This window comes from Gigantopelta aegis, chromosome 15 (genome assembly GCF_016097555.1).
Source record: "Gigantopelta aegis isolate Gae_Host chromosome 15, Gae_host_genome, whole genome shotgun sequence".
Taxonomy (NCBI): Eukaryota; Metazoa; Mollusca; class Gastropoda; order Neomphalida; family Peltospiridae; genus Gigantopelta; species Gigantopelta aegis.
Genome location: NC_054713.1, coordinates 1,938,034 through 1,954,581, shown reverse-complemented (window position 1 = coordinate 1,954,581; position 16,548 = coordinate 1,938,034). Strand labels below are relative to the sequence as shown.

Below are 16,548 nucleotides of genomic sequence, written 5' to 3'. Positions count from 1 at the left end.
ATCATAGGATATTTTTTCACACCACTGAATGATGCAGTAAACACTGCTGAATTAACTTATTGGAACAGACACATCGATCGAGAGAGAGAGAGAGAGAGAGAGAGAGAGAGAGAGAGAGAGAGAGAGAGACACACACACATATATATATATATATATATATATATATATATATATATATATATATATATATACACACACACACAGTACATGTATCTCGTTTGGTCGAACTTGGAAGGGTCAAATACACTGCAACGCTTGAATCAAAAAGTCCCGAATTATGTTGTTGACTGAATGGTTAGGCAGAACATTTTCTCAAGCACCGACAGGATTCCAGCCAACGGGATTCAACTGTATACATATTGGGAATTTGTAGCATAGAAATTGGGAATTTACAATACCACTTTCTTTTGGGACTCACAGCGCCCTCAATAGTTTAAGAAGTAGCAGGCTACAACAGTGATGATAGCAGGGGGCAAAGCGGGGGGTTTGGGGGCCCTCCCCAAGAAACATTTGAAAAATCGAACCTCCGAGACTTTATTAAAGAAGAGAAAGCACTTTTTTTTACCATCAACGAAAAGTAGGCGGCGGCAAAAGCTGTTTCAGGCGGCGATTTTCCGCCGGAGACCGGGTACTTTTGAGGGCTCTGGACTCATAGAATGCCTGGATAAATCCCTGGCTAATGAAAGTGCTCCATACAAAATTCTACATCCAAAACGCTTACCTTCGAGTAGACCATGGTGAGCGCAGGTCCGAGTTTGTCCTGTTCTCCTCGCAGTGTGATCGTCTCGGAGGGGCTGTCGAGGGGGGGCACCTCCACCGACACCTGTGTGGCTGCCAGGATCTCCGCCAGGCCACTGCCGCGCGGGCCGATCACGTACTTGTGCTGAGACTTGCCCACCTCCACAGACACCGTCTGGCATTTCCGCTTCTGAAACACAAACGATGCCGTCGTTAGAAGATGATCATGGCTAACATTTACATAGTCTAAGTGTGGTAATTACAGGTGTGGTAAGGTAATTACAGGTGTGGTATGGTAATTACAGGTGTGGTAATTACATGTGTGGTATGGTAATTACAGGTGTGGTAAGGTAATTACAGGTGTGGTAATTACAGGTGTGGTATGGTAATTACAGGTGTGGTAAGGTAATTACAGGTGTGGTAAGGTAATTACAGGTGTGGTAATTACAGGTGTGGTAAGGTAATTACAGGTGTGGTAATTACAGGTGTGGTAAGGTAATTACAGGTGTGGTAAGGTAATTACAGGTGTGGTAAGGTAATTACAGGTGTGGTATGGTAATTACAGGTGTGGTAATTACATGTGTGGTAAGGTAATTACAGGTGTGGTAAGGTAATTACAGGTGTGGTAATTACAGGTGTGGTAAGGTAATTACAGGTGTGGTAAGGTAATTACAGGTGTGGTAATTACAGGGCTTAAAGGCACAGACCCTAGTATCATCTCGTGAACTCTATAAATTTAGTTCATCTACAAATCTGAAACACATTTGGATAAAGTTATAATAGAGACAAGTCTGATGTTTAAATAGGGAAATACCGTCTAAAAAGGACTAGAGCTTGTCTCGACAACAGCTACTTCTCAGATGTGTTTTTAGAATTATGACAAATGCATTTTGGGGTATTACCAAAACCTGAAAGAACAGAACCACTTCAGGTGTACGTAAATGAATATTTTAAATAATAAAAAGTGAGTACTTCTAATTTAAATGATCAAAACCCGCCTTAATCTATGTGAAACATATGTTGTAGTGTTTAAAAAATAGGGTCCGTTAGTTTAAAAATTTGATATTTGACTTTTTATGTTTTGCCTTATGCAAAATGTTGACCTACAGCAGGTATGAGCCTACCTACAGTAATTTTAAATCAGTAACATAAATTTGCAAGAAATAAATACAACTTAAAAAAAGTAAAAACGTATCCTGTTACTGACAGCAATAAATTTAATCCAACATCCTTGCTGTCGGGGGAAAAAAGGAAAGAAATGCACTCAACTCATTTTATTTACGGTTATATGGTGTCAGACGTTTAGTTAAGGACCACACAGATATTGAGAGACGAAACCCGCTGTCGCCACTTCATGGGCTACTCTTTTCGATTAGCAGCAAGGGATCTTTTATATGCACCATCCCATAGACAGGGTAGTACATACCACGGCCATTGATATACCAGTCGTGGTGCACTGGTTGGAATGAGAAATATCCCAATGGGCCCACTGATGTGGATCGATCCCTGACCGACCGCATATCGTGAGTACGCTTTACCACTGGGCTACGTCCCGCCCTTTAATACACAACCAAGATCACATTCATTTGATATCAAATTCATTTACCGAGAGAAATACAAACGCCCATCTGTCACACGCTAATAGCATATTTATTATCCAAGTATAGTGTTTAATCAATACGAACAGAACTGTTATATTTAGCTGGTAATTATGAGCAAGGTTTTACCTATCTGAATGAAAGCAGGCAGAAATGTTTTAGTTAATGATGCACAACACATTTTAATTATGGTTTTGTGGCATCAGACAGATATGGTTAAGAACCAAACAGTTTGTTTGTTCTGTTTAACAACACCACAAGAGCACATTGATTTACTAATTATTGGCTATTGGATGTCAAACATTTGGTTATTTTTACATATAATCTTAGAGAGAAAAACCCGCTACATTTTTCCATTAGTAGCAAGGGATCTTTTATATGCACCATCCCACAGACAGGGTAACACATACCACGGCCTTTGATATACCAGTCATGGTGCACTGGCTGAACGAGAAATAGCCCAATAGGCCCACCGACGAGATTTGATCCCAGACCGACTGAGCATCAACAGGTGCTATACTCCACTGACAAATAACCACAACATTTCAACTTTTGACAGTAACCAACTGTACTTACCTTTTGCCATGCTTTATCAAAAAATTATTTGTGAATACAAAAATCAAATCAAAACAAAGCGCTGCACTTCCTGACGTCTCTCCCCACCCACCTACAAGCAATTTTACCTTCCATACCCTCTGTTGGAAATGGCATTTTTGTGCCGTCGGTAAAACTCCTCAACAATGGCAAAATATATACACCTGGTGTACATAATCTGCCAATATTTAACACTTTCACATTTGCAATATGTTTACATACAGCAAAATAACCTTTTAGTCATATTTATTTTCTACAAATGTCACTTTAAAAAAATAAAATTGCCGTGGGAGACAAATTGTTAAGTTTGAGCCCTGCCCCTGCACTGACCTTTTCCTCGTAAATCATCATGATGGTGGCCTTGCACTTATTGACCCCCTCCGTTTCGCCCGACACCACGATCTCGTCCTTCATCACGCTCGGCGGTGGGACATTTATCTTCGCCCCGGTCTCCTCCATCAGCTGTTTGATCGTCACGTTGTTCGGCCCACAGATGAATGGGTGGAACACCTTCAGAACCGGCAGTCGCTCAAATGACAGTTTCGCCTGAAATATAGAATTTAGTATCAAAACATATTCAGAACGGTCAGTCGCTCAAATGACAGTTTCGCCTGAAATATAGAATTTCATATCAAAACATATTCAGAACGGTAAGTCGCTCAAATGAGTTTCGCCTGAAATATAGAATTTAATACTAAAACATTCAGAACGGACAGTCGCCCAAAATGACAGTTTCGCCTGAAATATACAATTCAATAATAAAACACCTTTGGAACTGGCAGCAACTTAAACGACAATTTCGAAAAAAAAGAGGAAATTACAGTAAAATGGGTCGAAACACCCTTAGACCAGTCAGATGCTAAATGAACAATTTGGCCTGCAATACAGACATCAATGTTAAAACATTTTCGTAACAGTCAGTCGTTCAAATGACAACTTGGCCCGAAATGCCAGATTTCATTGTAAAATATTAATCAGGATTCGGATAAATGGCTGGAAGACTTTCAGAACTGACAGTCCCTCCACCAACAATTAGGCTTGCAATACAGACATTATTATTACATTTTCAGAATTTGGTCTGCAATACATCAATATTTCTACATTTCACGATACCCTGTGTAATACTGTTGTGCAGTGTTACCTACCTGTTCGTCAAAGATGCACTGGATCTCACGACACCCTGTGTAATACTGTTGTGCAGTGTTACCTACCTGTTCGTCAAAGATGCACTGGATCTCACGATACCCTGTGTAATACTGTTGTGCAGTGTTACCTACCTGTTCGTCAAATACACTGGATCTCACGACACCCTGTGTAATACTGTTGTGCAGTGTTACCTACCTGTTCGTCAGAGATGCACTGGATCTCACGACATCCTGTGTAATACAGTTGTGCAGTGTTACCTACCTGTTCGTCAGAGATGCACTGGATCTCACGACACCCTGTGTAATACTGTTGTGCAGTGTTACCTACACATGTACCTGTTCGTCAAATACACTGGATCTCACGACACCCTGTGTAATACTGTTGTGCAGTGTTACCTACACATGTACCTGTTCGTCAGATGCACTAAATCTCATGACACCCTGGGTAATACTGTTGTGCAGTGTTACCTACACATGTACCTGTTCGTCAAATACACTGGATCTCACGACACCCTGTGTAATACTGTTGTGCAGTGTTACCTACCTGTTCGTCAGAGATGCACTGGATCTCATGACACCCTGTGTAATACTGTTGTGCAGTGTTACCTACACATGTACCTGTTCGTCAAATACACTGGATCTCACGATACCCTGGGTAATACTGTTGTGCAGTGTTACCTACCTGTTCGTCAGAGATGCACTGGATCTCACGACAACCTGTGTAATACTGTTGTGCAGTGTTACCTACACATGTACCTGTTCGTCAGAGATGCACTGGATCTCACGACACCCTGTGTAATACTGTTGTGCAGTGTTACCTACCTGTTCGTCAGAGATGCACTGGATCTCACGACAACCTGTGTAATACTGTTGTGCAGTGTTACCTACACATGTACCTGTTCGTCAGAGATGCACTGGATCTCACGACACCCTGTGTAATACTGTTGTGCAGTGTTACCTACTTGTTCGTCAGAGATGCACTGGATCTCACGACAACCTGTGTAATACTGTTGTGCAGTGTTACCTACACATGTACCTGTTCATCAAATACTGGATCTCACGACACCCTGTGTAATACTGTTGTGCAGTGTTACCTACACATGTACCTGTTCGTCTCAAATACACTGGATCTCACGACAACCTGTGTAATACTGTTGTGCAGTGTTACCTACCTGTTCGTCAGAGATGCACTGGATCTCGTGGCGTGCCTTGTCTATCCCGTCCTTCGTTCCCACGATCCTAATAATGTCTAAACCGTCTTCCGGCCGTGGCAGGGAAATCTTTGTCGCAGTCGCAAGTTCCAGTTCCTGAAGTTTTTTGCCACTTTTGCCAAGAATGAATCGGTGATGTTCTCGCGGAATTTTCATCTGCACGTTTGCCTGAAACAATAATTTATTGTCAAAAAGATATGTTCACACAGGAAATGTCAAAATTATAAATTGCAATGTAAGAATACCAAATTCAATATCAGAGTTATGACAGTTAACAGAAAGTGGTGTGTAATATACTCTACCATAAAATCAATAAATAAAACTGCAAAATGTCCACATGGAATTTTGATCTGTATATTCACCTAAAAGAATTATTTTATAAATACCAGGTATCATTTTGTTCAGTATCCTGTATCAATTTGCTATGCAAAATTGAGAGATCGCTAAACAATTGTAAACATTAAATAGTATTTGCTAATCCATTTTCAATCAACTAACAACTGTTTTTAATCAAAACTTTTGAAAACAAAATATTATCTAAATACAGCCAAAGTTGCCAACATTGGAAAATGAAGTAACGTTAGCACTATTTCTGTTTGCCAACAAGGCTTCCATAAAAGTCTTAATAACAACTTTTGACATGACTAATGATCTGTACTAAAAAAGAATTCCAATATCATATGGTCAGGTCTTTTCCCGTAACTGATGCTTCGTTTTCAATTAAGTTTTTATGATGGAGCTTACTGTAAAAATAATACCCATAACGAAATAATCTTTCCAATTATATTTCTTATGGTGCTGAAAATCCTTAAATGACATCATTTTAATTGCATCAACATCTTGCAGGAATTAAACGGGTCCTACCAAACATCGAGGTGCAGCCTATGTTGCCTTCAGGTTGAAATTTCGAAAATAAGAGTACAGTGCAAGTGCAACCCACTTATTTGCATACTGCTTAATAGAATAGCCCTGCTATAAACATAGGAAGTCCCTGCACCGTTCCGTTTACATAGCCGCTTGTACAAAAACACCCGGATAATCGACTACCTGTTATTAACATATCCTGCTTATTGTCATAGCAAAAACACTGAATTCCACGTGCCAAACACAGTTAATTGATTAACTGGTGGCTTATCTGCCAACTGGCCTTGAATAACAAGTCGTATTGTTTTAAGCCAAGACCGCACCGTGATCATGCTGAATACATTGCCGCAAGTATAATAGCAGGCACGACTGTTTACACCTGTAGCGGAAACGATCACTCTCGATTAATTAAAACCTTTATTGTGAGGAGGGAAACTAACATATGCGATAGATATCGTTATCTCTCTGTCTGCTCAAGTGTCTTGTTTAAATTAGATGTTTATTACTTAATAAACAACACTTACATAATGAGTAGACCTATCATATCGGTTGCGCAGTCTGTAATGAACGTGTTAGACCCAACGCACGCAATGCATTCATTACGAAAATGAGTGTGAAACGAAAACGAACTGATTTGTCTCTCTCCCAAAAAATAGGTGTTATCGAAGAGCTTGATAAAAATGTTTCTCAATCTGACATCGCTAGACGTTTTGGAATTTCACAGTCCCAGGTTTCACGCATAGCAGCAAAGAAATCCAAAATCTGTTTGCAGTGGGAACGGAATGAAAATCCGGACAGAAAAAGACGTCGTACCGGAAAAGATGCCGATGTAGAAACAGCTTTAAAAACATGGTTTACAGAAGCTCGCAGTCACGATGTTCCACTTTCAGGACCAATTTTGGAAGAAAAAGCAATGAAACTGGCTGAAACAACCTGATTTCAAACCAACGAATGGGTGGCTATGCAGATGGAAGGAAAGAAACTGCATAGTTTACAAAAAAGCTCATGGAGAGAAAAAAGATGCAGATTTGCCAGCCGCAGACAATTGGGTGAAAGAACAACTTCCAAAATTGCTTGAAGGGTACAGTCCAGACGATGTGTACAATGCCGATGAGACTGGAATATGTTTCTGAGCAATTCCAGAGGGCACCTTAACTTACAAAAGTCAAAAATTAAGTGGTGGGAAAGAAAGAATTACAGCTCTTGTCGCCTGTAACATGTCTGGGACAGATAAAAGACGCTTAATGGTGATCGGGAAAAGTAAAAACCTACGCTGTTTTCGTGGAGTAACAGACATTCCTGTTGATTATCAAAGCAACGCAAATGCATGGATGACGGGGGTCTTATTTAGACAGTGGTGTTGTGATTTGGACAAAGACATCCGAAAAGAAAAGAGAATTTTTTTCTTAATTGTCGACAACTGTTCTGCGCACCCAGCAGATGCTGATGCAAAGCTAAAAAACTTGAAACTTATTTTCCTGCCTCCCAACACTACATCATGCATCCAGCTGTGTGACCAAGGGATCATTCGCAACCTGAAGTATTTCTACAGACAACAGATCGTGAATCGCATTGTGACGGAAATTGACAGTGGTCAAGACATAAAGACCAATACGTTTGTAAAGAAAATCGTGGTTTTAGACGCAATACATATGCTGAACAAATCATGGGGTCAAGTGAAAAAAGCAACATTAGTGAACTGTTATCACAAAGCCGGATTCCAGTCAGCTGATTGTAACAGCGGGAACGAAGAAACGTCGAGTGACATCACACCGCCAGACGGAATCGACCAATCAGAGTTGGACACGTATGTGAACGTTGACAATAACCTTCAATGTTTTGGAATGTGAGCCGACGAGGAGATTTGTGCCGATGTTTTGCAGGCTAAACCGTGTGAGCTTGAAGTGCCAGAAGATAGCGATGACGATGACGAACCTGTGCTTACTGCATCCGGTGCACTGATGGGAGTAAAGGCACTGAGACGATATTTGGAGTGTCATGGTGCGCTGAACTGTGACATTTTTTATGCATACGAAACACACATTCAGGAAACTGTTAGAAATTCAGTCAGCCAGAAGAAAATAAATGACTTTTTTAGCAAGTAGTAAACGTGCAAGCAATATATTAACCCCATGTAGTTGTAAAATACCTTGTTTATTACATGTACAAACGTTTTATTGATGCTTTGTTTTCTTTATACATGCATATGTACTTGCAACTTCATAATAAAATTGTCGGGTTTGTTTACAAGAGTTACTTCCCTTGAATTTATTACAGCCCAGCTTTTAGCATAGCCCGGATATTAACATTTTTTTATTGGGCAATTAGGGTATGCAGTTAAGCGGGTTTCACTGTAGTAACTAAATCAGTTACAAGTGAAAAATACCAAGCAACCTACTAATCGGTTACGCCGACTGCAGCTCATCGGTTACGCCGACTACAGCTCATTTCGAGGATTGATAAAGACTGGACCCCGGCTCATTTATTCCGGTTTGGTCTGAGCGAGGATTGAAAGGTTCCTTACTTGTGTTTGAAGTTTGGTGACCACATCTCGTCTGGCTTTCATCACATCATCAGCCTTGCCGTGAATCACAACCGTCAGACTCTGGTCTCGAGCCAAACTGATCTCAATAGTCACATCTGAACAAGAAAATATTAATCTATAAAGAAGTCGACATATTTTACGATAACGTTCGCTCCCGTTCACAAGTCGCAATTTAAATTCACAACAACCACTAATCTATTATGCATATTTAAATTAAAGTGAACAGTGCCTTCATATTTCAGTGATAATCATTTCCATCGGCGTTGGCATCAAGTCTAAGCACCATGATGTTCCAAATTTAATGCACAATTTTTTTTATATTAAAAATTAGTCATGCAAACCTAGTCTTGCACAAACAAAAACGAACATTAACAAAATTATGTTTGTGTGAGCGACGCGAGAACGGAATTATCGTTCTCGCAATATTCAAGGGCCTGTATGTGTATGTTGTAGACCAATTTACGCTGTCCTGACATTTTAATAGTATTTTTTTTCCACAACAAACACAATGTAGAGAGTGCTTACTTTTCCTGGCCATGATGTCCTTGCAGATTTTCGCTTGTTCACTTTCGTCACCAAACTGAGACTCCTTCATCTCCTTGAACCGCCGCTCCTCGAGAGGGACTGTGAACACCTGACAACAACAATCACACACAATTAGATGGCTTGCCTACCATGAACTTATTCAATGTGACGGGTATATCATCGTTACATGTTCATCTCAATCAATGTTTAAAACAACGGAGGGGATAAAAAAGAAGAGTTAAATTCCATTACAAAACAAAATCTATTAAATGTTTACATTGCCTTCCCCCACCCCTTCATTGTGGTGAACATCTATAGGTACAACTATAAACCAAGATTCATTGATCCAGGACTTACAGTTTGTGAGAAATATAGTTAAACGTAAAAATAACATTGAGATAAAACAAAAAAGCTGCTGCCATTAAAGAAATAACAAGGAAGGAACAGGAGTGGGAATTGGTGAACTGTATAATAATAAAAAAAATTAAAAAAAGGAAATCTCTAGAGGGGTCCCTGAAATTCTTGAAATCCTAGGTTAAAAATCTGTGCCATCTGACACATTTTGGAGGAAAGGACGATTAAAATGCGAGGAAATGCAATGTTCCATGAGAGGATAACAGCTGATCAGAGGAGAATTCCCACCCCTGAAGGAAGAAAATGTTTTATTTGACGATGCACTCAACGCATTTTATTTATGGTTATATGGCGTCGGACCACACAGATATTGAGGGAGGAAACCCACTGTCGCCACTTCATGAGCTACCTTTTTCGATTGGCAGCAAGGAATCTTTTATATGCACCATCCCATAGACAGGATAGCACATACCATGGCCTTTGATGTACCAGTCGTGGTGCCCAGGCTGTAATTTACTATATGGAGTTCCAGAGATCACTATACAATCCTAAAGCATTAAGTAACAATTCTCAAACTAATCAGCAGCTGTGCGTTTAGAATCAAAATTTTGAAAACAAAACATTCTCATTTCATTTTCACTTATTTTCGTGCTTATATCCGATCAAGATTCAAGCACGCTGTCCTGGGCACACACCTCAGCTATCTCGGCTGTTTGTCCCGGACAGTGGTTTAGTTTGTTAGTTGTTAGTGTGTGAGAAGTCGGAGTGGTGGTTTTACACTGTATCATCAAGTCATTACATGCTCTGGGTGGGAGCTGTACCTACCAGTCTGATGTCCGATGGCTTAACCACGACACCACTAAGGCCAGTACTGGGCTGCGAACCCACTACCTACCAGTCTTATGTCCGATGGCTTAACCACGACACCACTAAGGCCAGTACTGGACTGCGAACCCACTACCTACCAGTCTTATGTCCGATGGCTTAACCACGACACCACTAAGGCCAGTACTGGGCTGCGAACCCACTACCTACCAGTCTGATGTCCGATGGCTTGACGACACCACTAAGGCCAGTACTGGGCTGCGAACCCACTACCTACCAGTCTTATGTCCGATGGCTTAACCACGACACCACTAAGGCCAGTACTGGACTGCGAACCCACTACCTACCAGTCTTATGTCCGATGGCTTAACCACGACACCACTAAGGCCAGTACTGGGCTGCGAACCCACTACCTACCAGTCTTATGTCCGATGGCTTAACCACGACACCACTAAGGCCAGTACTGGGCTGCGAACCCACTACCTACCAGTCTTATGTCCGATGGCTTAACCACGACACCACTAAGGCCAGTACTGGGCTGCGAACCCACTACCTACCAGTCTACTACCAGTCTTATGTCCGATGGCTTAACCACGACACCACTAAGGCCAGTACTGGGCTGCGAACCCACTACCTACCAGTCTTATGTCCGATGGCTTAACCACGACACCACTAAGGCCAGTACTGGGCTGCGAACCCACTACCTACCAGTCTTATGTCCGATGGCTTAACCACGACACCACTAAGGCCAGTACTGGGCTGCGAACCCACTACCTACCAGTCTTATGTCCGATGGCTTAACCACGACACCACTAAGGCCAGTACTGGGCTGCGAACCCACTACCTACCAGTCTTATGTCCGATGGCTTAACCACGACACCACTAAGGCCAGTACTGGGCTGCGAACCCACTACAGGGCTCACCCTGGATCAAAAATACCTGTAGCCAAAATATTAGCCAAATGGAATTTTTATTAGCCATATTGAAAATGCTTTAGCCAAATTTGTTTTACGCAGTACTGTATAGAGTATTTATATATGAATATGAAAATATTTATTTTTCAGCTAATTGTGTACAAACTGGAATAAATAGGAATAACAAAACCTCAATGAGGGTAGGGGCAGTTAATATATTACTTCGATTTTTCAGCGGGGGTGGGGTTGGGATGGGGTTATGCAATATCTTCAGAGTTTGAAGCCAGTACCCCATACACCCACCCCCACTTCTAAGGCATATGGCATTAAATTAACAAACATACAGAAATATGGGGGTGGGTTGGATGTTTATGGATGTTGTTGTTTTTTTCTTCCTTTTTTTCCAAATAAAAATTCGAGAGCTTTTTTTTATATATATAGAGCTCATTATTTCTTTAAATAGCAATATTTATGTTAGTTTGAATTGCTTTTTTTTCTCTCTCTCTGTTTTTTTTTAAGTGACCCATTAATTCCCCACCACAAATAATTTCATAATTTGTGTCATGTTGTTGCGGTTGATTTCAGCGTCGTGTTAAATGCTTGTTGTGATTTCTGCTTACAAAATACCTCGGCTAAGAATGCCGACTTCATAGTATACTCCATTTATAATATAATAAAAAATAAAAAAAATAAAAAATAAAAACTTTAATAAAATACAAATTTACGGTCTTTTTAAAATCCGTCTAACAATTTATATCTAAAATTATCTAACAAATATGATTATTGTAAACTAATTTTATTCAGTGTACATTTAACTGCAATTTGTATAATTTAAATGCTGCATGTTTATTTCCGGCGATCTGCTTGCATGCTCTTGAACATGGGTACGAAATTAACAAAGACAAAGGAATAAACAAAAACTGCAGTTAGGTATTCATTGATGCAAATAACTATTGTTTTTCTACAAATTTACATCAAGATTTACTTTTGCGTAATCGTACTGTTTAATGTCCGCAACGATGTCTCTTGACACTCGGGTGTCAGCTGACAGACGTGACGTATATTCCACCGAGAGCTGTTCAGTTCAGCCAACGAACGTTCTTCCTAACGTTCGCGAACTATTTGATTGGTGTTCGTCGTGTCCATTTGGTTCAACATGAAGCGCACAAACCAGTCAGGCGAACGTTTTGTTTTCGCTCGGTCTGGCTGAACTCGGACCTTGAGATGGCCTACATGTCTTTCGGCCCTGAACTGGCATGTGTATTCAAATTGACACGCATTGTCGGTCTGTTTTCATTAGCCTACTTTGGTTCAAAGATTTTATAACGTAAAAATAACAAGTTACAGATTTTCCAGACATTGCTGTCATACATGTTGAATGCATGCCGTTAAAATTAATAACCGTGATTATTAAAATAAGCAAACATAATAAGTCCTACGCTGTATTCTGCATGACACTGTTTCTCGTTACCGGTCACGAGATCGCTATTACGCTAATTGAATATTTGGTAGTATTATTATGTTTGAGGTGTCGGATAGATTATGTAACCGTTTGTTCACATCAGAAGACAGAAAATGGCTTAGCCAAAATTTTAGCCACTTGCAAATTTTATTAGCCATTTTTTGTAAAAATTAGCCAATGGCTAATTTGGCTACCGACAGCGCGAGCCCTGCCACTACCTACCAGTCTTATGTCCGATGGCTTAACCACGACACCACTAAGGCGAGTACTGGGCTGCGAACCCACTACCTACCAGTCTTATGTCCGATGGCTTAACCACGACACCACTAAGGCCAGTACTGGGCTGCGAACCCACTACCTACCAGTCTTATGTCTGATGGTTTAACCACAACACCAACGCCGGTACTGGACTGTGAACCCACTACCTACCAGTCTGATGTCCGATGGCTTAACCATGACACCACTGAGGCTAGTACCGGGCTGCAAACCCACTACCTACCAGTCTTATGTCCGATGGCTTAACACCACAGAGGCCGGTAAAATGTTCCCAGTGAAAATACTGACCTGAGTACACTTTGATCGGTTGACAAATTTAGCCGGTTGCCATGACGACTGATTGAGAATGGGGTCGGTTCGTTTCTCAGAGGTCTGCAGGGCGGGGAAGGCATCGTCGTAGGTCGGAGGCTCGGCGTCGAAAGCCTCGTCCTCAACATTCGGCACCACCTCGGAGTTTGTTGCCGTGTCCATGTTCAGAAGTCAGTAGACAGATCCGAGTCGTACAGTACTTACTGAAAGAGAGAAATCAATCAATGAATCAATGTTAACGACACCCCAGCACAAAAAAATACACATTGGCTAGTGGCTAAAAAAGATAAATCAATCAGAATAAAAAAATACACATCGGCTATTGGCCGTCAAACAAAGGTAAATTACCAAAATAGAAGAAAAAAACCCACTGATTGAATGAATGTTTCATGACACCCCAGCACAAACATATATACACATTGGCTATTGGCTGTCAACAGTAAATTACTGAAAGAGAGAAAAAAAAACCCACACCTTACAAACACTGGATGAATTCATGTTTAACAACACCCCAGCATGTTACAAACACTGAATCAAACTTAAGAAATTAGTTTGGTACCTACAGCAATTTTGAAATGTTTTTGTTTTGTCATATAAAATTAATTTTAAGCGAAGTATTTCATAATTTACACCTAATTAATATATGTTTTAGTTTGATTAATCGTCTCAACAGGTTTCCATTGTGTCACATTACCGATAAATGATATAATCAATTAATTCACAAAATCAAAGTAAACTGGCTTTAAGTTTCACATTTATGGTAAAACTGGCAACTATTACATTTTAAAATGAAACAAAATAAAATGTATCTGTATTAATTATGAATATTTACGAGCCTGGACTCATCAAGACTGTTTACCTCCCAACCCACGATATTTGTACTGCATTTTGCAGTTCAATACCACCAATTTCGTTGTTTTATTCAAGTAACACAATTGCTACAAAATTATGATACTTCTTTTTATCCTGCAACTATGGTTTATATTGGCCGATTAGGATGACTGATTAAAGCAAAGTCATAAATTTTATGTATACTAGCAGATTATGACTCTCGACATCAGATGCATAGCTACATTACAAAAATCGCTCATTTAACCTCTAGGACATTGTACAATGTAGCCGAAATAACAGAAATGATAGCTTTACCCCTTAATGTATATGGTCTGCAGGATAAAAATAATAACTAGTTAATGACGTAGGATATCAGCTTTATCCTGTTCAGCCAGAATGGGAAATTAGTTTAATTATGCCGTGTGTAATTTCCCCATTCTTACCGTCACAGGATAAAGCTGATATCCTACGTCATTAACTAGTTAAATTCTCTAGGTATACTTTTTAATTGTTCACTGGATAACCCAGAGTTTAACAGGCAATATGATTTAAAATTTCATGGTAAACACCTTTTCGGTTCCGTGCCTTGTGATCATGAGAACCGATCGGAAACTGTTTTTAGATTCTTTTGAATAATTGTACTCGATATACTAATCATGGGAAACAAACATTCGGTTCTGTGATTTTACAGACACGCTACCATCATTGTACCGGAAACGATGGTTTCTGTGAAATCACAAGGCCTGGTTTAAGGTGATTTAAAGTTGAATTTGGCAAATATTGGAAATCATGGAACCAAAATTTCATTTTCCATGATTATTATATCGAGTACAACTATTCAACGAAAATAATACATTCCGATAGGTTCCCATGATCACAAGGTACGGAACCGTAAAAGTGTTTCCTATGAAACTTGAAATCCTATGGCCTGGTTTCAGTGACAAAGTTGATGAAAACTCATGCGAAACATTACTCCAAACATTCTGCCTTGCAGTAGAACAGGTAACATTACAATGTACTATGTTTTAACACTTATAAATAGTTAATACACCTCTGAGAATTGAAATTTGTGTAAGCCTGCAAAAACATATGATTGGTTTTATCATAGGCACGAGTTCAACCCATACCCCCTTTCATTGGTTAGGGTAGTTTTAGGGTTAGTCTTTAAAGCCTTTGATACAGAGGGGTACAGGTCAAACTCATTCCTTTAATAACCCATCATGACAATGTAAATGATGTCATAAATTCGATATGCAAATGAAAAAATGCAAAACTATACTATGCGAGGGAAAGACTTCCAAACATTCTGGCATGTATGCTAATATATTATATGTACAATCACTAACCCAAACTGTAAACCTAAGCCTGAATGAACTGAATGCTGAAACATTCGGAAGTCTTGCCATTGATTCTATCCATTCATAACACTTTATTAATTATTCAAAGCAATAAAATGCCTGTTTTACAAGAATGCTTGGGTTTGTCTCACAGTCGACACCAACCCTAATGCAATGCCATATTGCTCGATTCTAAAACCATTTGTGGAATTCACAACATTCCAATGTTCTTCACACTTTATTTTCAAATAATTTTAGTTCTTGATTTGTAGTCACTGCCTCCCATTGATCTGCAGTTAATGATGTACATTATTTGTGTCAACATGTTTTCGTGGCCATGTATGTTCGGTTACACGTAACACGTCTATTAATTTTATAAACTGACAAAACCAGTCGACGTGTCAATGCCTATACTACCGACCACCTTACCGTACTGCGTCCGCAAAGTTCCGTCCTAGGGAATCCTATTGTCTTCCTTTGGTTCCAATGTGGCTAGTGTAAGCTCTGAAAGAAAAATAAATTTATGACATACATGTATAAGGAGACAATTTAATCGAAATCGCAGACAGTAAAAAATAGCCAATGCTCTACTCACAAACCACGTATCAAAGAACTACAAGAAGGCTATCCCATTCGATGTCAAACCGTGACAGGCGGTGCGCGATATTCATACGCCAATACACACCTTAAATGAAAGATTAATGTTGATTGGCTGGAATGTGCCAACTCTAGCACATCCGGTTAATACAAACCAATGATAAATTGTGTTTTGTGAGGTATTAGGGACGGTGACATGTTTCATCTTTTTTAAGAACCGAATGTTTTATCTCGAGTGATCATAATTTTTTTGGTCAATAAATACTTATCGTCCACGCATATTTAGCTAAGTTTGTTGTTTATAATGTTCATATTTGTTTCCTTCTTTGAAGATCTAGTGTTATTTTTATGGCGGAGATACTTTATCCAAAGTTCAAAGTTCATAGTTGTAGTGACCTTTCTCCCTGGCCATCGTGGGCATCC

At 39.8% G+C, this 16,548-nt stretch overlaps 1 protein-coding gene across 1 annotated transcript in view; it reads right to left on the bottom strand.

The window, feature by feature from the left end:
* Nucleotides 1-16,192, bottom strand: part of LOC121390580 (vigilin-like) — a 44,355-nt gene extending 28,163 nt beyond the window's left edge. Inside the window, exons 1-8 of the mRNA XM_041522430.1 lie at nucleotides 16,124-16,192; nucleotides 15,958-16,032; nucleotides 13,340-13,563; nucleotides 9,221-9,329; nucleotides 8,675-8,790; nucleotides 5,248-5,454; nucleotides 3,261-3,476; nucleotides 722-928 (exon numbers count right to left, since the gene is read on the bottom strand). Coding sequence (XP_041378364.1) covers nucleotides 722-928; nucleotides 3,261-3,476; nucleotides 5,248-5,454; nucleotides 8,675-8,790; nucleotides 9,221-9,329; nucleotides 13,340-13,522 — 1,038 coding nt within the window. The 5' untranslated portion in view covers nucleotides 13,523-13,563; nucleotides 15,958-16,032; nucleotides 16,124-16,192. The remainder of the gene's footprint in view (nucleotides 1-721; nucleotides 929-3,260; nucleotides 3,477-5,247; nucleotides 5,455-8,674; nucleotides 8,791-9,220; nucleotides 9,330-13,339; nucleotides 13,564-15,957; nucleotides 16,033-16,123) is intronic.
* Between the last annotated feature and the right edge of the window lie 356 nt (nucleotides 16,193-16,548).